We start from the raw sequence: 21,501 nt of genomic DNA, 5'->3' as shown, positions 1-21,501 counted from the left end.
TATTTTGTATCTCAGCATGTAGTAAAGTGATCTTCAAGAAAGAAAAAAAAAACATGTAGTAAAGTATATTTATTTTAGTTTTTTTAAGAATAAAAGTCTATTTAGTTTTGTATGTTAAATTACTCTGTTTCAATTGAATTTTTCTTGTTTCAAAAGTTACATATGTATGCTTATACTTTTCTTACTCATATACACTTAATATTTACATAAGTGAGTTATAAGTAAAAGTAAAACAAGTGACTAGACAAGTATTCAATATTATGAAGGATACTAGAGAATATCTATCATTGAATGTGATTTTTTTGAATGTTAAACAATGTTATGTAGTGGGAGCTAGCCTTGTTTTTGCTGTCATCAATGTGTTTGTTTTAGGCTTGGGGTAGTTATAACTTACGGTACTTGATGTTGTAATATATTGTAATTTTCTGATTTCAGGTGCAAGTACTTGTATTGTATCTTTTGACACATAGCTTATTTATGCCTCCTTCATTTCATTACTTGACTCCACTTGAACCAAAATATATTGTAATACTCTTCTTCTCTATAACCCCTTCTTCATCTTCTTCTTTACTTCAACTTTTTCTCAGTCTCAGGTAACATTTTTGCATTTCACTCTTGTTTTTATGTGTATACCCTTTATGTATAAGTTTGTTTTCTAATTATATTTCTTCTGAAAGTTGCAGTCTTTTTTCATAATTTTGGTTCATTGGTATCATGCTTTTTCAATCTAAACATTCTGTTTTGGGATGTTCTTGTTCTTATTGTGTGTTGTTTTGAAGTAGATTTCAAAGGATAAAAAACAAGATGCAACAGATGAGAGTAGCAGCAGATGAGAGTTTTTTCCCACCATCGCACCCACGTCCGTTGCCTTCCCGCCCGACACCATTTTACCAACCTTTAAATTTGATGATCCTGACACCAAATAAAAAGTGTCACCAATTTCAAAAAAATAAAAAAGAAGCAGAACAAAATACAGATGAGTGCATAAATCAGGTGCACATAATCAACAACATAAGTAACCAACACTTCATTCCAGTAGCGAATGAACAACATCACTTTCCTAGAAGTTTTTATCAACACCAGCAACATAACAACTCTCAAGATTATATTAATCAACATCTGCAACAAAAAAAAAAAAGAGAAGATAAAATAAATTGTTGGGAACAAACAGGAAAAGAATTAACTAGAAGGTGTTTGTCTTACTAATCTTAGTGTTTTTATTCTCTTGTATATGTGTGTCTTCTCCTCTTCCTCTCCATTTTTTTTTTTTGTGTTTTTCCATATCCATTCTTCTAAGTCTCAAAGAGAGAGAATGAAAGTGTTAGAGAAGTGAAGCAGAGAAGTAAGGGTTGTAGCATGCAGAGGGTTCCGGAGGGTGTTCGAGAGGAGCGGCTGCACAGGGCGCCAATTCCCCCCCCCCCCCCCCCCACTTAATTAGTGTGTGTTTATGTGCATGTGGACAATCGTGTGTGCGTGCGTGCGTTCGTACGTTCAGATGTTAAAATTTTTTGGGTGCATAATTAGATAAATTTTAAATTGCATAAAAAGGTAATAAATGTGTGTGTTCATCAACAAAATACAATAGTAAAAACTAAGGTAACAATAAAATCTCAAAATAAGAGTTAAACCCCAATTTAAATAATTTATAATACAATTTCCACGTTCCTAATTAGAATAGTGAATGATGAGACTACATCCAGTTTTCAATTTCTAAGGAAAACAAAAATTGATTAACAAAATCAACCAAGTAAAAGAAAGGACATTTTGAAGAAGTAGACCAAAACCAACATTTATATCCTTCCGAAATTCAATACAAATGTGTCCTTGATTTCCAAAGAGACAGGAACATACATCTATATATGGTACCGGATAACTAGAGCCCTTATCTACTGGAACAGATCCGGATTCCAAATAAAAAGTGTCACCAATTTCAAAAAAATAAAAAAGAAGCAGGACAAAATACAGATGAGTGCATAAACCAGGTGCACATAATCAACAACAACCTCAATAACCAACACTTCATTCCAGTAGCGAATGAACAACATCACTTTCCTAGAAGTTTTGATCAACATCGGCAACATAACAGCTCTCAAGATCATATTAGTCCACATCTGCAACCAAAAAAATAAAATAAAATGAGAAAATAAAATAAAGTGTTGGGAACAAACATGAAAAGAATTAACTAGAAAGTGTTTGTCTTACTAATGTTAGTGTTTTTATTCTCTTGTATATGTGTGTCTTCTCCTCTTCGTCTCCATTTTTTGTTTGTTTTTCCAGATCCATGTTTGTAAGTCTCAAAAAGTAAGAGAATGAACGAGTGAGAGGTGAAGCAGAGGAAGGGTCTTTGGAGGATATATAAGGCAACTGTGTTTGCACTTTCACTTCTAAAATGATTTATTTAGAACATAACACAAAAATGCCAAATTGGATCCTCTGCTGCAACTTTATCTGCTGCACTCCCTGCTGCGCTGCACTCACCCTTGTATATGTGTGTCTTCTCCTCTTCCTCCCCATTTTTTTTTTGTGTTTTTCCATATCCATGCTTCTAAGTCTCAAAGAGAGAGAGAATGAAAGTGTTAGAGAAGTGAAGCAGAGAAGTAAGGGTTGTAGCATGCAGAGGGTTCCGGAGGGTGTTCGAGAGGAGCGGCTGCACAGGGCACCAATTCCCCCCCCCCCCCCCCCCACCACTTAATTAGTGTGTGTTTATGTGCGTGTGGACAATCGTGTGTTCGTGCGTGCGTGCGTGCGTACAATCGTGTGTGCGTGCGTGCGTCCAGGTGTTAAAATAAATAAATTAAGCTTTTATTTTTTAGCTTTTAAGCAATGTCGTGGATGGCAGCCACGACTTTGATGGCAGCCATGACTTTGATTTTTTTTAATTTTTTTACGAAAGTCGTCACTGCCATTGATGACTTTCATTTTTTTTTCTTTTTGTTTTTAAAATATGTATTCGAAATATTGTAGCATATTACACTGGATTATATCTATAAAGTTTACATGAGTTTCATCATTCTAGAAGCGAAGATTATTTGACTTTATATTCGTGTCCAACATTGAAACTTAATCGTAACATGAGACGACATAATAAGGGTAAACTGAATATGATAAGAATAAGGATACATAATGAGATAGATATAGTTATACCCAAAAAAAGAAAGTGATTTATGGCGCATTGAGGGACATAAAAGAAATAATGTCCCCATAAAGAGTGAATATTTAAATATAATTTTTAAGTTACATATGTATGCTTATACTCTTCTTACTCATATACACTTAATATTTGCATAAGTGAGTTATAAGTAAAACAAGTGACTAGACAAGTATATGAAGGATACTAGAGAATATCTATCATTGAATGTGATTTTTTTGAATGTTAAATAATCTTATGGACGTGACAAAACAATGTTATGTAGTGGGAGCTAGCTTTGTTTTTGCTGTCATCTGTGTGTTTGTTTTAGGCTTGGGGTAGTTATAACTTATGATACTTGATGTTATATTATATTGTAATTTTCTGATTTCAGGTGTGAGTACTTGTATTGTATCTTTTGACACATAGCTTATTTATGCCTCCTTCATTTCATTACTTGACTCCACTTGAACCAAAATATATTGTAATACTCTTCTTCTCTATAACCCCTTCTTCATCTTCTTCTTTACTTCAACTTTTTCTCAGTCTCAGGTAACATTTTTGCATTTCACTCTTGTTTATATGTGTATACCCTTTATGTATAAGTTTGTTTTCTAATTATATTTCTTCTGAAAGTTGCAGTCTTTTTTCATAATTTTGGTTCATTGGTATCATGCTTTTTCAATCTAAACATTCTGTTTTGGGATGTTCTTGTTCTTATTGTGTGTTGTTTTGAAGTAGATTTCAAAGGATAAAAAACAAGATGCAACAGATGAGAGTAGCAGCAGATGAGAGTTTTCCCACCATCGCACCCACGTCCGTTGCCTTCCCGCCCGACCTGCCCGACACCATTTTACCAACCTTTAAATTTGATGATCCTGACACCAAATAAAAAGTGTCACCAATTTCAAAAAAATAAAAAAGAAGCAGAACAAAATACAGATGAGTGCATAAATCAGGTGCACATAATCAACAACATCAGTAACCAACACTTCATTCCAGTAGCGAATGAACAACATCACTTTCCTAGAAGTTTTTATCAACACCAGCAACATAACAACTCTCAAGATTATATTAATCAACATCTACAAAAAAAAAAAAAAAGAGAAGATAAAATAAATTGTTGGGAACAAACAGGAAAAGAATTAACTAGAAGGTGTTTGTCTTACTAATCTTAGTGTTTTTATTCTCTTGTATATGTGTGTCTTCTCCTCTTCCTCTCCATTTTTTTTTTGTGTTTTTCCATATCCATTCTTCTAAGTCTCAAAGAGAGAGAATGAAAGTGTTAGAGAAGTGAAGCAGAGAAGTAAGGGTTGTAGCGTGCAGAGGGTTCCGGAGGGTGTTCGAGAGGAGCGGCTGCACAGGGCGCCAATTCCCCCCCCCCACCCACTTAATTAGTGTGTGTTTATGTGCATGTGGACAATCGTGTGTGCGTGCGTGCGTGCGTGCGTTCGTGCGTTCAGATGTTAAAATTTTTTGGGTGCATAATTAGATAAATTTTAAATTGCATAAAAAGGTAATAAATGTGTGTGTTCATCAACAAAATACAATAGTAAAAACTAAGGTAACAATAAAATCTCAAAATAAGAGTTAAACCCCAATTTAAATAATTTATAATACAATTTCCACGTTCCTAATTAGAATAGTGAATGATGAGACTACATCCAGTTTTCAATTTCTAAGGAAAACAAAAATTGATTAACAAAATCAACCAAGTAAAAGAAAGGACATTTTGAAGAAGTAGACCAAAACCAACATTTATATCCTTCCGAAATTCAATACAAATGTGTCCTTGATTTCCAAAGAGACAGGAACATACATCTATATATGGTACCGGATAACTGGAGCCTTTATCTACTGGAACAGATCCGGATTCCAAATAAAAAGTGTCACCAATTTCAAAAAAATAAAAAAGAAGCAGGACAAAATACAGATGAGTGCATAAACCAGGTGCACATAATCAACAACAACCTCAATAACCAACACTTCATTCCAGTAGCGAATGAACAACATCACTTTCCTAGAAGTTTTGATCAACATCGGCAACATAACAGCTCTCAAGATCATATTAGTCCACATCTGCAACCAAAAAAATAAAGTAAAATGAGAAAATAAAATAAAGTGTTGGGAACAAACAGGAAAAGAATTAACTAGAAAGTGTTTGTCTTACTAATGTTAGTGTTTTTATTCTCTTGTATATGTGTGTCTTCTCCTCTTCGTCTCCATTTTTTGTTTGTTTTTCCAGATCCATGTTTGTAAGTCTCAAAAAGTAAGAGAATGAACGAGTGAGAGGTGAAGCAGAGGAAGGGTCTTTGGAGGATATATAAGGCAACTGTGTTCACTTTCACTTCTAAAATGATTTATTTAGAACATAACACAAAAATGCCAAATTGGATCCTCTGCTGCAACTTTATCTGCTGCCCTCCCTGCTGCGCTGCACTCACCCTTGTATATGTGTGTCTTCTCCTCTTCCTCTCCATTTTTTATTTGTGTTTTTCCAGTGTGTGTTTATGTGCGTGTGGACAATCGTGTGTTCGTGCGTGCGTGCGTGCGTACAATCGTGTGTGCGTGCGTGCGTCCAGGTGTTAAAATAAATAAATTAAGCTTTTATTTTTTAGCTTTTAAGCAAAGTCGTGGATGGCAACCACGACTTTGATGGCAGCCATGACTTTGATTTTTTTAATTTTTTTATGAAAGTCGTCACTGCCATTGATGACTTTCATTTTTTTTTCTTTTTGTTTTTAAAATATGTATTCGAAATATTGTAGCATATTACACTGGATTATATCTATAAAGTTTACATGAGTTTCATCATTCTAGAAGCGAAGATTATTTGACTTTATATTCGTGTCCAACATTGAAACTTAATCGTAACATGAGACGACATAATAAGGGTAAACTGAATATGATAAGAATAAGGATACATAATGAGATAGATATAGTTATAAAACTGTAACCAAATATTCCATAGATGTAACGCGTCCGTGATGCAACGGCGTCCGTGATGCAATGGATAACGGTGACGGTAACTAGCAACCAACCGTCAATAAACAGACACATACACGTGTCACTTATAGACAACGTGTAGAAAAACAATGGATCCACAAATAAACCCGTTGCACATACCAAAAGAAAAATCCGGTTCCATACTTCTACCCATTTTCCTCTCGGGTCAAGTATTACCCTACTCAATGAAAATGATGAACGACGTGAAGATGAAGAACCATTGAAAACAATGTTGTTGGTTCTGGCCTCGGTTTCTTCTTCTATGTCATCGGTGGTGTTGTAGTAGTTAACAACGTCGTTTTCGTTATCGGTGGTGTTGTAGTAGTTAACAACGTCGTTTTCGTCATCGGTGGTGTTGTAGTAGTCACCGTTTTGCATGTGTGAGGGTGCCATGGACACACGTACGATGGAGGATGAAAAAGCTAGAGAATGAAAGTCTATTATGAAGATATGTACTACCAAATGCTAAGCTGGTCACTTGAAAGAAAAAAAGTCTCAAAGAGAGAGAATGAAAGTGTTAGAGAAGTGAAGTAGAGAAGTAAGGGTTGTAGCATGCAGAGGGTTTCGGAGGGTGTTCGAGAGGAGCGGCTGCACAGAGCACCAATTCCCCCCCCCCCCCCCCCCCACCACTTAATTAGTGTGTGTTTATGTGCGTGTGGACAATCGTGTGCGTGCGTGCGTGCGTACAATCGTGTGTGCGTGCGTGCGTCCAGGTGTTAAAATAAATAAATTAAATGATTATTAAACCAAAGTTTAAAATAATATTTATGAATCAGTATTAGCCACTGTAGTTGCTTTTGAATCATCCGATAAGATGGTTCAAGCTACATTACTCCATCTTTCAAAAATAGCGAAAAATCTCTGATAATATAATATGAGATTCATGGTCTTTTAAAATATTGCTGCATGATTCTCCCAATTACTGTTCAGTTTGTCTAACACCTTCTTCGGTGTTCTTAAAAAGTTTTACACTGTGATCATATATCTGATGTGTTGTGTGCAATAACTTTGAAGAACATTATTTGATGATGTGAAACTAACGTGGCAAAACCGTGGGAAGGCATGTGGTCGTCAGAAGTTAGTGTGTTCACTTCTACTTATAAAATTGAGTACCCCTTAGAACATAACACAAAAATATGTAAAAAAAAAAAAAACAGAACATGACACAAAAATGCACATTTTAATATATAAATTAAATTAATACTACTAATGTATACGTCATTTTCAATGTGGGGACTTCTACTAGTCTTTTAATTCACAAACTAGCTATAAATCTTATAACTTGTATTTATTTATTACCAAATTCCAATCAATTTTCGAGTTGGGATCCTCTTAATTTCCAATTATTTCCATTTCCAATTTTCGAATCTCTTACTTTTATTTTCACTCACATTCCAGTGTTTCGGATTCTATTTTTCATCATGTAAATTCCAAAATTGCTTTTGAAAATGTTTTCCAAAGTAATTTTGGAAAACGTTTTCTGAAATCCTGTAATTTGTTATCAGAACCGCAAATTTGCTGGTCTAACCTGATTTTTCATCACACTAATCAATCTCCAAACATAATCCAAAATATAATCGTGCTGATAAATGTGAGTTATTGGTTATGTACACTTGTAGACAAACATGATGTTTTACGACAAACCTGTTATACACATTTTATTGTATGCTACTTTTTATGTATTTCAACCTTTTTTATTATTTTTTTTATTATTGAGCGTGTTTGATTTTTTAAAAAATGGTTGAGATTGATGAAAAATCAGGTTAGAATAGCAAATTTGCGGTTCTGATCACATATAACAGGATTTCAGAAAAACATTTTCCAAAATAATTTTGGAAAATATTTTCCGAAGCAATTTCGGATTCTGCTTTCCGAAATATTTGAATTTTTGGAAAACATTTTCCGAAATAGTTAACATTTTGAAAAATAAAATCTGAAACACTCGAATGTGAATGAAAAAAGATAGATATGAAAACTACATTTTAGTCTATTTTGGAAAATATATTCCAAAAAAATATAAATGTTGGAAAATGTTTTCCAAAAAATATGACGGAAAAATGGGAATTTCAAGGGGGCTAGAAGAAACATGGGGGGTTTAAAGAGAAAAAATTCAAAATATTTTTAGATGCATTATAGCTAGTTGTTATGTTATAGTTTTATCAAATGGAGAGGCGTGTGATAGAGATTATCTTGTTTACCAAACTCTTTTATGGGCTTATTTGTTTAAGGTTTAAAAACATGATTTTTTTTTTGAAAAAAATCAAGAGATTTGTTTTAGAGATTTTGAAGAAAATCTAAAACTATTTTTCGTACCAAGAGATTTTTTTTAAGAGATTTTGAAAAAAATCTAAAGTTATTTTCCGTTTGTTTACAATCACAAAAATCTATTTTTGTAGAAAATAGTTTTTTTTTTTTTTAAAAAAAAGATTTCGAAGAAAGCTATTGAAAATAGCTTTTCATTTTGAAGAAAAAAAATGAAATTTTTACTAAAATAATTTTTGAAAAAATCTGAAACAAACACAAGTAAAATAAAAAAAGTGATTTTTTTATAAAAAAAAAAATAAATTTTTTGCTGAAAAATCTGATACAAATAAATCTTATATTAGTGAGAAAAAATATTTTTTTTTTAATTTAAATCGATGATAATTGTTTTGAATTTTTTTTGCACATTTTCTTTTTATTAGAGCCTATTTTTATTTTTAATAATCTCACAGGACTCCAAAAAGTCGAAGACACCCCTAGCCCTAAATCAAACAATCACACTTTTTCAAATAAAACTATCCATCATTAATTCAACTTGAAAATGATATTACACAGCAGCATACCAGCAATAGAAAACTATGAAACACAGACTTACATGAACATTAGACACAAGGGATTGTAACGCATAGTGACACACATTAATAGAAAATGACATAATTTAAAATAAACTCATAAATAAGGTGAATTCTAGGGTGAGGGCTCAATTAAGTCCCTCACCGGTGTACCACTCATCTTAACCATTGGATTAAAGAAGCCTACATTATTTCATTTTACATTGGCACACTGGATACAAATTCTTCCTCAAAATATTTAGAATTTTTATTATTTTTTTTATAATGTAAATATTCAGATTTTAAACCGCTGCCTTTTCACCATGTTCATCTAACGCCTAGAAACCAAGTAATCTTGCATTTAATGTCATGTTTCAATTCCATGGCGATCTGCAAGGCCCCAAAAGCATATCACCATTCAAGTACTAGAATGGAAAAGTACTCTACTACATTGCAAGGTTTTTTGAAATACTCATATTATTATTGTGAGATAAAAAAAATTCACTCCTATTTATTATAATAACTTAGAATTTTCCAGTTGTATAGTTATTGTGGTTTTCTCAAATAAACTTTTCCAAATGTGTTTGATTTTGAAATTAAAATACATTTTCTCAATGTCCAAATGTATCATGGTACGACGTGTGATGGGTCAAAAAGGGAATGAACAATTGTGATACTTAAATTCTTTGGAGAACATATTTTAGTGCTGCCATGGAAGAATTAGAACCGTCCTGATGTTTCTCTCTGGGAGTTATTGTTGTTGTCGTAGTGGCCTAGTGGGATGAAACTAAGAATAAGCAGAGAAGATAAAAGAAGGAAAAAAGATTCAGTGCAATGTGTTGTATACTCAAATCTGTGAATTTATTTAATCCAACAGTTATAATTTGCTATTTAGAGTGGTACACCAGTGAAGGACTTAATTGAGCCCTCACCCTAGAATCCACCCATAAATAAATACAAATAAAAGTAGAGAAAACATAACTAAATAATTGAAAAAATGCAGTCAATTTTTTTTTGGTTACAATGCAGTCAATTTTTTATTCATATATATGCATAATAATATCAAGCTAAGTTGCATAAGCCCAACCCAATGTTGTTATCAAGCCTTTGGAGGTACAGGATGAGGAATATGACCTGAGAGAGTCACATTTATAATTGACAATATTAGAATTCTACATATAGAAATTAATCCATTCTTCCAAAAACAAAAAGAAAAACGAAACCAGTTTTTTTTTATTATAAAAAATAAATAAATTAACTTACTTCCACACTTGTCTGTAGAAATATTTTGGCATTGGCAAGTTTTAGCTACATACAAAGCTTTTTCTATGCTGATCATATTCTCCATACAAAGGAGTCACATATTTGCATTAACATGAGACATTAGCACCTATCAATGCTTCACAACAAGGTTTTAAATTTGAGATTAACTTTTTGCCAAACTTGTGCTACTTACGTGTTTTCCATTTTATCATTCCGCTACTTAAGTAGTAGGCGTTGTAAGAATGAGAAATTTTGAGAAAAAACACCCTACATGAAAATTCATTTTTATAGCATCCGCAATTTAAGTAGCGGACGTTATAAAAATGTGAAATTTGAGAAAAAAAATACGCCCTAACATGAAATTTTCTTATTTTTATAACATTCGCTACTTAAATAGCGGACATAATCCGCTACAATTAAGTAGAGAACTGGTAGAAATGAGATTTTTGAGAAAAAAAACACTCTACTACCTTGAAAATTTCAAGATTTTAGACGTGGAGTTCGAAACTAAGATGTGTAAAAATAATGAAATTTCATTTTTGTCACAAGTGGAGTTCGAAACATATTTTAAGGGGCGTTAAAATTGTAGAATTTGAACGAGTAAAAAGTTCTCATTACATGGCCGAATACTTGAATCCAAATATGTAAAAATCTTGATTTTTTTATTTTCCTACAAGATGGGTTCAAAGCATGTGCTCTGAACGGAATGAAACTCGATGATGACGTGCACCACTAGAAGGTTCCAAAACAATGGACAAAGATCCAAAATATTGTGAATGGTGTTCGATTGCAGCGGAGGAACGTGCAAAAAAGGTTATCACTTCGACGTCCAAGTCAACATGTAATTGAGTTGGAGAAAATACTCCAATAAGGAGAATGCATGGAGCCGTTGAGATAAGATCCAACAATCCATGAGTGACACAGGGGAGAATTTGCTGTGACGCGTGTGCAAAGAGATCACGCGCACCATTATTATAGTCAAAATTCATTGAGAAAAACTCTGCAACTATTGGACCCTAGAGAGTCAGGCCATTTCCATTAAAATGACCCGAGACTCTGTCCAAAACACCATGTATAGGGGCGTTCAGATTCTAAATTGTAGAATGAATTTTTACACATTCAAATTTTAGAATTCATGTGTTAAAATCTTTTAAAATTTAAACCCATGAAGGATTTCAAAAATGTAAAATTTAAATATGTAAAATATTTTTTTTGCATGTTCAAATTCTCCTATTCAAGAGGAAAGAAAAACTAACTTGGGTTACAAAGGGGTCGCGTGTTCGGCCCTCTCCCACTCAATTTTTTTGCATTTTTATTTTAAAAGAATAGTATCAATTTTAGAAATCACCAAAGGGGTTTGAACATGTGGCATAAGGAACAAAATAGAAAATTAAATCAAAATTTGAAAGTATCAGTACTTGATTTTTAAATTAATAAAAATAATTTTTATTAACTAAAAAGTTATTTGCCAACTATTTTATTTAAGAGAAAATAATTTCCTATGAAAACATAACTTCATTGTTTATAAATATTATACTGATTTTAACATTATTTTCACAAAAAATTTCAATATTCACTATTATAAGCAATAAAAAATTTATAAAAAAAAAATCAGATTTTATTTTCTTGATAGTTTTAAAATGTAATATTTAGTTATTATAACTTTTTAAATGATATAAAAAGAAATATCTTTCAAAAAATACTCATTTACTTACCTGCTAATTTAAAGACCTAATGTAAAGATGAATTCAAAAGCTTCATTTTTGTGTGAATAAAACACACCTTTTTAACTAATAATTTTTTTTCACTGTTTTCATGTTTTTTTTTTATAAAAAAAAACACAATTATTTTCAATTAAGAACTGTTTTAATATACATATAAGTAAAACATATATTTTATTTTTATCTTCAATTTTGTGCAAGTATTAGTTCAAAGTTAATTCTTAATGATTTCAAGTCGTTTGGTACACGTAAAATATTATTTTAAGGTATTTAATCAAATTTTTAGATGATTAACTTTATACTAATTACAACTTAATTTTTTGTATGGAATATAATTTTCATATTTAATACTAGTATATATTAAAATTTTTTTTGTGGCCCACCCTAATATTATTTTCTTGCTCCGCCACTTAACGCTAAGTTAGGAATTTGGCATGATGAAAAGCAAAGCAAAGGCATCTAACTATGTAAGCAAAATTGCTTTCCCCTTTACTCAACTTAAGAAAATAATTTAAATTGTTTGCCTAAACTTTTTGTCAAAAAAAAAAAACTGTTTGACTAAACTTAAAAACTTAAATTAAACTAAACTTATGTTAACTAAAGTTTAAACAAGAAATCTATTCTTGTTTGTGCCAACTCTATTTTCCTTTCCAACGCACTCATTTTCATTTTCTGTTCACTCACAAAAAGCACAAACGACATCACAGAATCTGCGTTTTGGAAACGTGAAACGCAATACAGTGTATTGTTCTTCTATCAATGGAGTTGGAGTTCGATCCGATCCCAATCGGTTCGTGCTCCAAAGAGCATCAGAACATTTACCAGCAATGGTTCAATTTCGCTGATTCAGGTACTAATCTATCTATTTTCACTAATTTTCTTGCTTAGTTTTTTTTTGTTTAACAATGGAACTGAACACTGTGCTCGCTTTGATTTTCAGATAGTGATGGACGCATAACGGGGAATGATGCCACCAAGTTTTTTGCTATGTCTAATTTGTCCCGTCAAGATCTTAAACAGGTTTTCTTGTTTTTCTTACATTTATGACTTGTAAACAAGCGAACTGCCACCAAGTCCAGCGAACTGACACTGAAAATATATGGCTGTTGTATATAGTAATTGTAATGTATTTGCATATTTGTATTCGAGAATATAGAATATGCACCGCCAATTTAAGATAGTTTTACACTAACATCCAATGAGCATCTTGTATTTCCGCCAAATCATAGGTTATTTTGAAATTAATTGTATGATATGGCAAATTACTGGTTTTTTATTGGATGACCGTATAAAACTATCTTACACTTTCAAGCATGCATCGGTCGAATTTCAACTTTCCCTGTCCATCCTACTATACTAAACTCTACTCTTTTTCACTTTGCTAAATCAAATTATAGTGGTTGCTCTTGAATTGGGTTTGAACTTTGATTTGTGGAAACACTATCACAGATTATCCCACGATGTTGTTAAATAACAGCTATAGCGGCGCTAGCGCTATTGCATATTGGCATATTGGAATTTGAACAAATCGTTATTGTTCCACGATATACTATTTAGTACCAAATATTGTGAAATAGCGGCTATAGCAGCGTTATAGGCTTATAGCACTGTTGTGTAGTGGAATTTGAAAAAACCGTTATTTTCTGCAATCTGCAATTAACGACACTGTTATTCAATGTAACTCCTTTTGTTTTGACTTTTTGTTTTTTAGATTTAAAGATGTCGCTATCAAGAGTTTTATGTTGTCAATTGACCATTTTGTTTTAAATTTTAACTTTAATTTATTATGTTTTGTACTAGACTAATAGTGGATTGGGCTTTTGCCCTCTTCTATTCCAAAAAAAAAAAAAGACTGATAGTGGATTGAATTTGAACTCCTACACTTTTATTTATTTCACTTTGATACTAATTTAACGTTTGTGTCTATCAATTGGAATGGTATGGACATGTGGTATTTGAGTTTTTATATAAACTGTACTTGTTGATAAGTATCTCTTTTAAATTTTTTCTTTATACCTCGTGAACTAAATTGTTTATTTCTTTGCTCCTTACCAAAATAAGGTGTGGGCTATTGCAGATTCAAAGCGACAAGGTTATCTAGGTTTCCAAGAGTTTATCATTGCTATGCAGGTGAAAATATGTTACACTTTGCGGAAGTTTAATGCTGATCAATTTCCAGAATCTTACTCATTTGAAATGTAGGTAGTTTCTTTAGCACAATCTGGACACCCAATAACACATGATCTGCTGAATAGTGATGGTAAGTAAGTTATGTGTGTTTAGGTTTTTCTTCTATTGTTTTGTTTGAATAAAGTTTTGTAATTGTATTGGTCAAATATTAAAATGCACATAGTATGTACTGTCTGCACATATTTATTGTGAATTTCGATCGCAAGTTTTTTTTAGCTAATAGAGCTTATCATTTATTGCAGTTGATTTGAAAAATCTGAAACCTCCCATAATGGAGGGTTTGGATGTATTGCTAGCTGTAAGTATTTATTTTTACGATTTCCTATTTTTTTATTGTATTAACTTTTTCATGTTTATTTAGTAAAAGTACTTACTGCTTGGCTTTGTATCTACAGAAAAAAAAGCATAAACAAAAAGACACTGATGTAAATGGTAATATATTTCCCATTTTATTGAATATGGGCACTCGTTGATTTTTGTTTTCTTGTTTGCTCCTTTCTCTTCAAAATCCCAGTTAAGTAACTAGCGATAATGCAGGTAATCCTCAGTTACAGCCATCACCATCAAGCAGTTGGTTTTCTTCGAAGTCCACAAAAAAGGCAAGCATTCTGCTACTCTGTGTGACTGTGACTTAAAATTTTTCCTCCCTTTCTTTGTGCATTATCCTTATCTGCTGCTAGAGAGAACATCCTCAATATTCATCTCAATTTTTGGATTAGTAACAGTTACAAGTTTGATTGGCATTCTTTACCAGCTTTATTATGCTCTAGTTTCATTTTGTGTCATCATAATCTTGAAGAATGAAAAGTATCCCCAGGAATGGTTGGTTTGGTTTTTGTCTGACTAGGATGTTATTAGAGGCCTGAAACTAACATTATCTCTTGGATTTTATGCAAGCGTCTAAATGATGCACGCCAATACCAATAATCTACCTGAAGTATCAAGGCTAATCAAATTTTCATTTTGTCTTGTATCTATCTAAGTTGGTATCTGATAGGGCATAAAACAATTTGGTATTATCCTGTAGATGTGTTCTCTAGGCCCTTTATTCTGTGTGTTGTTACTTCTTTGCTATTGCCAAAGCTTAGAAATTATACATATATGTTCTTATAGGGTTTTCACTTCTATTTTGGTGCATATTTCGACAGGTGCCACTTTCCTCTGTGACATCAATAATTGATGGCTTGAAGAGACTCTATATCCAGAAGTTGAAGCCTTTAGAAGTTACTTACCGCTTTAATGATTTTGTCTCCCCATTATTGGTCAGTAAGTTACCATCTTTAGAAATGACTGGCCATTATAGATTTAGTGTCACATTTCTATACTTGGTTACATCATTGCTTTGTTTTAAATACACAATTGACATCTTTATTGATTGCAATGCTTTACTTACTGTAGACAAATAGTGATTTTGATGCCAAACCTATGGTTATGCTTTTGGGTCAATATTCAACTGGTAAAACAACATTTATCAAACATCTGCTTAAATGTGGTTATCCAGGCAAGTAATTCTGCTTTTTCTATATCCATATCGGTGTCTAAGTGTGGAACTTCCCATATCTGTTTTGTAGACATAAGTTATTGAAGCTTGTGTTGTTTTTCCATAACTATCAATAGGTGCACATATTGGACCTGAGCCTACAACTGATAGGTTTGTTGTTGTCATGGTATGTGCCAGAAAACCAGAGTCCCTCCCACAACACTCTAATACCTTAAAGTTTTCTTAGTTTTCAAATTAATTTTGCATAAGTGCCTAGTTTTGACGATATGAATTGTCTTGAGTTCTAGCAACACACTCTAACACACTTTCCAACACGCTATCATTTATTGGTTAAAATTCATATTGGTCCCACCAAATCAGGTGGGTCGCATATAATTTTGGTGGGACGATATAAACTTTAATCAATAAAAGAGTGTGTTAAAGATTGTGTTACTAGCATTATTCTTTGAATTATTGTAAGATATCTTCAAGTCATCTTGGAAAATGAATTATTGCATTAATTTTAACTAGCAAATGGTGTTGGTGTACAGTCTGGACCTGATGAGAGAAGCATTCCTGGAAATACTGTTGCTGTCCAAGCAGACATGCCGTTTAGTGGACTTGCAACTTTTGGCACAGCTTTTCTGTCAAAATTTGAGTGTTCACAAATGCCTCATCCGGTAAGTTGCTTTAGCTCCATTGAATAAGTTAATTGATTTTCCTTGTGTGCATTTGGATATAACCATTAACCAGTTTTTGATTGTCCAAAGCTACTGGAGCACATTACATTTGTGGACAGTCCTGGAGTTCTATCTGGAGAAAAGCAACGGACACAACGAGCATATGATTTTACGGGTGTAACATCTTGGTTTGCTGCAAAGTGTGATTTGATACTCCTCTTGTTTGATCCTCACAAACTTGATATTAGTGATGAGTTCAATCGCGTGATAACTTCTTTGCGGGGACATGATGACAAAATTCGAGTAGTTTTGAACAAGGCAGATCAAGTTGATACTCAGCAAGTAAGCACTTGTGTAGTTAAACTTCTGTTTGTTTTTATATATATACTAATGAAACTCATAGTACATGCTTTAGGGAATACTGACCTCAATTTGGCTCTATGTTACAGCTGATGAGGGTTTATGGAGCCTTAATGTGGTCACTCGGGAAGGTGCTGAACACACCTGAAGTCACTCGTGTGTATATTGGGTATGTCACTTAGTATATGTATGTCATTGTTAAAATGTACTCTTTGACATGGAGAGTTGGAAAGAAACCAATGTGTTTCTGCATTCACCAGTTATTTTAATTTTATCTTTATCTAGTATCATAAAGTTGCACCAATGTTATTTTTGTGGTGGAATTGTGGCAGATGTATTTTTCAATTTTTTTTGATACTTATCATAATTATAGATTTCTGTTATTGTGCTATGAGGGTTAATTCCAAATCTACCGTAATTTCACCTTTCTTTTGCAGCTCCTTTAACGACAAGCCTGTAAATGATGCTGTCAGCGGTCCAATCGGAAAGGAACTGTTTGAAAAAGAACAGGAAGACCTTCTTTCAGATCTGAAAGATATACCAAAGGCGGCTTGTGATCGAAGAGTGAGTTTATTTATTTAATTTTATTTTATTGAAGAGTCATTTTATTTTATTTTCTACTAGAAATAGTTAGCAAATAAACTATGAAGATTGATATGATTTAATTACTAGGAAGTTTGCCTTTTGATTTAATTTTGTGGATCTTCCGGGGTCATTTTCTTGATGGAGAAATTTGATATGTATACTTTTGCTGAATATCACAATCCAGTTAATTATTGTTTATATGTTATTTATTGAAGTTGCTGATTTGCATAATTTTATCTTATGTATTCAATTCATTGACTATTGTAGATCAATGAATTTGTTAAACGAGCCCGAGCAGCCAAGATACATGCTTACATTATCGGTCATCTTAAAAAGGAGATGCCTGCGATGATGGGCAAATCTAAAGCTCAGCAAAAACTCATTGATAACTTGGCAGGTGAATTTGGAAAGGTATGCACCAGATTCTTCATTTGCTCTGCTCACCTTACATGTCTCTTTGATGTCACTTAAATATTATATTGTGTATATATGACCTGTAAAATTCAAAACAGGTACAAAGGGAGTTCCATTTACCTCCTGGTGACTTTCCAAATGTTGAGCATTTCAGAGAGAGCTTGCGTGGTTATAATATCGACAAGTTTGAGAAATTGAAGCCAAAAATGATACAAGTAGTTGATGACATGCTTGCCTACGACATTCCTAACCTCTTGAAGAATTTTAAGAATCCTTATGATTAAATTTCTTAGCACTTAATCCATTGATGAGTTGATTTAGTTGCAGTGACATTTGTAGTATACTAATATTGTGGGTTATATCCAGTAAAAAGAATAATCTTACGGGTTATTGATGTAATACACCCTGGTCCCTAATCCCATCTTCTGTAGTAGAGTTTTAATGTTCATATATAAAGTGAACTTTGTATTGTATTCTTTATCAGTGTCACAAGCAACAAAGTTTCAAAATAAAAAATAAAGTGAAACCACAATTATTTGTCGGGTTAGACATGTTTTTTCTCTATAATATCAGTGATTTTTGGTTTTTAATTTTTTTTTCTGCTTCTAGTCTTGAATCTCTTACTTTGTTTAAAAGTTTTAGTATGTTCTAGTCTTTGTTGTTAATGAATCTCTGACTGTTGAGTGATGATTGGTTGGTCCGACAGAAAATACACATCCCCACCACAATAATCTTTTGTTCCTTTTTAGTTATCGTACATTCTCATTGTTCTGCAACATACATGTGAAAAGGATATTAATGTAGAGAAGGATGTGAAATTGAGAATGAGAATGAAAGAAGAGAGAGCGATAGCGAAGAAATAAATGGAAACGAAGCGCAGAACAAAAATACTATTGAATGAAGTGAATGTAGTATGGAAAATGAGAATTGGTTATCGTACTTTGTGGTCTTCATCTAACAAAAATCCTTCACAATTGCTTTAGGTTACAACTTACGATGACCATGGCAGAACTGAGGGGACAATGTCCCCGAACATTGGTTATAGTCTTTTTGTGGTGCAAATATTTATTAATAGTGGGCTTGGTTCAAGGCTTATTTTCCATTAGGCCCCCATGGTTCTTTTTCCCCCCTGAAATTTACATTTTTGCCGATTTTTTTTTGCCTTGAAAAAAAACTTCGGTTTCTGCAAGGGAAAAATTAGAATATTTTGGATATAAAAGATACATGGGAGGCCTAGAGAGAAAACATCATTTTCCAATAAGCATGAGAATGGAAGCAATATTAAATTTTGGTGGGATGATGTATGGGTGGAAAACCTACCCCTTAAAGAGGTATTCTCGTGGTTGTTTCTAATTTCATGTGAAAAGGATATATAGTTTCATTTAAGAAGTGTGACCACAAGATTGGAGGTATGTACACGGTTAACTTGGCCCCCACTAGATTCGTTTGCAATACAACTAGAAGAATAGCCTATTTGTGATATTTGTGTAGTTGTCATCATGATGTATAAGGTCTTCATTGAGACATATATTTTTATATTATTTGACTCTTAGGCTTTGTTTGGTTGACAAAAGAAAGTGAAAGGAAAGAAAGTAGTAAGAGGAAAGAATGTTGAATGAGTGAAAATGAGGAGAAACTGAGTGAAAATTGAGTTGATTGTATGATTGTTTGGTTTGAACGAAAGTGAATAAAAAGTGAGAGGAAAGAAAGATAAAAAGTGAAATTAAAAAAGAATAAATTTTTTAAAAGACATCAATATCCCTATAATATAATATTTCCTTAGGTGTGAATTTGTGAATTTTAAAAGCAACATAAGGATAGATACTATTGTCATTTTCACTTAAGCTTTTGTCTTTGTTCCACTTTTGGACGGAAAGAATAAATGTGTGGGTCCCAGCTTCTGTACTCCAAATGTTTCCCTCCCCTTCATGTGCCAAACAATAGAAGGATGTTGGAAACTGAGCTTTCCTTCCTTCATGAATCTTTCCTTCCAAAATCATTGGAAACAAACGGACGCTATAAAAAGGAACTTTAAATTATTTTAATAAATAACATTATCAAAATTACAAAAATAAAATAAAAACCATATTCATTCATAAATCATTGCAAAAAGAGTTGCAATATTGTTTTATACAATTACTTTCCACAGTAACATGGAGGTCCTCCAAACTGAAGAGAATATCCAAATTGTCCTCCTTTATCTCCATAGTAGCGAACATTATAGCAATTAGGGCAATCGTTTAATGTGGCTGCTAAACGTGTTGCGGGTCCAATAAATTTTCTGGATACGGTTTGATATGCAACGTTCCTAAAATAACAAGCGTAACCAAAATCACCATTTGGGAGACCTCCTGTTCCCATCGCAGGACTATCAGTACCCGAAGGAGTTACTGTAACCCCACCCCATCCCACTTCATCAGCTTCTTTCAAGTTAGAGAACAAGTGTGCCGGAAAATATCCAATTGTCTTAAATGCCACAGATAACCACCAATTTTTGCTTGCTGGATCCTGGATATATACCATAAAATTTTGTAAATATATTATTTAAATCCTTGATATTGTAAAATAATCTGACAATTTATATTGTTCTTTACTTCTTGTTTAAGTAATTTGTTTATTAATAAAATTTAGCCGATTAAAAAAAATAATCTATATATTTTCAATTAAAATTTCAAGTAAAAATTAACCTGAACAAGAGAAATTGGCAACTCAGTCATAGTGCCACGATAGATTGATGTACGAGATATGCGTGAACCAACGGAATATATTTGGGCGGTCTGAACGAAACCGCTGCACAATATATTGTAGCATCCATTTGCATTACCTGACTGTGATATTTAAGTATCATGTTAGATTTTAAAGTAATAAAACAATGTTTTTCAATAACATCAAAATTTAAAGAATGAAAATTGTGTTTTTCAAATAATAGCAAATTTTTAAAAATTTTTTAAACATTGAAAAAATTAGTTACTTTAGTAAGAACAAATCTTGCCAAGATACGAAGTATTTCTTATGTTGTAATACAAGTAAAGATAAAAAAAATAAAAAAATTACTTACCTTCCAATATGTGTATAGATGTGTATAATTATCATTATATAATTGTGGAAATACCTAACATCATGTATCAGATATATTAGTTAGTTTTTTCTATTACATCAAATTTATTTAAATTATAAAGCCATAAAATGAATGCTTTTAAGAATAAAAAATATTGATATAATAATAGGGATAAATTAAATCTTAAATTAAAACTCACATGCCATCCAGCTACAATTTTATTAGTACCATCTCCATTTCCATTTTGGACATATAAATGCCCTGCACTTTCTTGACCCTTAACAACACTTGGATGCCAAACACTAGTAGTTCCATTTACTCCATAGTAAGGACCACCGTAAGGACCACCGGAAGGTGAAAGTAATACATGAGCAGTCTACATGTTCAATACAATCACATATATATTAATGAAATATTGAACCATTATATATTTTTTTGAACAAACAAAAATGAAATATATATTAACACCAAAATGAAGTCGTTCCTGACACAAAATCAGTTGTATATATGAGCAAACTTACACTAGTGCGAAAGCTATTTTGAGTTAGTTTACGATCATTGAATAAATATTTGTCTTGAATGAGATCATTTTTAGTGACTCTTCGAATAGGAACAGTTCCTTTTGGACAACTAACTTTCTGGAGCCCATAAAGGGATTTGGTTGGCGAAATCTTCATATTAAATTATTCATATTAAATTTATAAATTTGATCTCCATAAGTTTGATTCATGCCTCCGTCTCTCCTTGACTGCATATATAGAATTAAAACTAATGGATTAAATTCCGTCAAAAATGTATTAAATT

General features: G+C 32.5%; 2 protein-coding genes across 3 annotated transcripts; one reads left to right on the top strand and one right to left on the bottom strand.

Moving 5' to 3' along the window:
* Window positions 1–12,395: 12,395 nt before the first annotated feature.
* LOC123920409 (EH domain-containing protein 1-like) lies at window positions 12,396–18,186 on the top strand. 2 transcript variants are annotated; one of them, XM_045972670.1, is made up of 16 exons: window positions 12,396–12,780; window positions 12,871–12,950; window positions 13,992–14,060; window positions 14,133–14,190; window positions 14,363–14,418; window positions 14,516–14,552; window positions 14,658–14,719; window positions 15,269–15,382; window positions 15,519–15,621; window positions 15,738–15,787; window positions 16,152–16,280; window positions 16,371–16,622; window positions 16,730–16,809; window positions 17,078–17,204; window positions 17,493–17,636; window positions 17,738–18,186. In XM_045972670.1, the coding sequence occupies exons 1-16, from the start codon at window positions 12,690–12,692 to the stop codon at window positions 17,921–17,923; spliced, it is 1,638 nt and encodes a 545-aa protein (XP_045828626.1). In that variant the 5' UTR covers window positions 12,396–12,689; the 3' UTR covers window positions 17,924–18,186. The 2 variants fall into 2 exon arrangements, with proteins under 2 accessions (XP_045828626.1, XP_045828627.1); XM_045972671.1 differs by lacking the exons at window positions 15,519–15,621; window positions 15,738–15,787 and having other exon boundaries at window positions 12,513–12,780.
* Window positions 18,187–19,775: 1,589 nt separating this feature from the next.
* LOC123920581 lies at window positions 19,776–21,374 on the bottom strand. The gene is made up of 5 exons (XM_045972866.1): window positions 21,219–21,374; window positions 20,897–21,073; window positions 20,698–20,751; window positions 20,327–20,467; window positions 19,776–20,147 (listed from the first exon to the last, which is right to left on the bottom strand). Exons 1-5 carry the CDS (start codon window positions 21,372–21,374, stop codon window positions 19,776–19,778), a joined length of 900 nt encoding a protein of 299 aa, XP_045828822.1.
* Between the last annotated feature and the right edge of the window lie 127 nt (window positions 21,375–21,501).

Source organism: Trifolium pratense, linkage group LG4, assembly GCF_020283565.1.
Source record: "Trifolium pratense cultivar HEN17-A07 linkage group LG4, ARS_RC_1.1, whole genome shotgun sequence".
NCBI lineage: Eukaryota > Viridiplantae > Streptophyta > Magnoliopsida > Fabales > Fabaceae > Trifolium > Trifolium pratense.
This window is presented reverse-complemented; position numbering and strand designations above follow the sequence as displayed.

Excerpts from the sequence above, each read along its gene's own strand:
- LOC123920409 (XM_045972670.1), top strand. The coding sequence starts at position 12,690 with ATGGAGTTGGAGTTCGATCCGATCCCAATCGGTTCGTGCTCCAAAGAG. Across the intron at positions 12,951-13,991 it reads CCCGTCAAGATCTTAAACAG|GTGTGGGCTATTGCAGATTC; the intron begins GTTTTCTTGTTT and ends TACCAAAATAAG. Across the intron at positions 15,622-15,737 it reads GCTTAAATGTGGTTATCCAG|GTGCACATATTGGACCTGAG; the intron begins GCAAGTAATTCT and ends AACTATCAATAG.
- LOC123920581 (XM_045972866.1), bottom strand. The coding sequence starts at position 21,374 with ATGAAGATTTCGCCAACCAAATCCCTTTATGGGCTCCAGAAAGTTAGT. Across the intron at positions 20,752-20,896 it reads AAATTGTAGCTGGATGGCAT|GTATTTCCACAATTATATAA; the intron begins GTGAGTTTTAAT and ends ACATGATGTTAG. Across the intron at positions 20,468-20,697 it reads ATCTATACACATATTGGAAG|TCAGGTAATGCAAATGGATG; the intron begins GTAAGTAATTTT and ends TAAATATCACAG.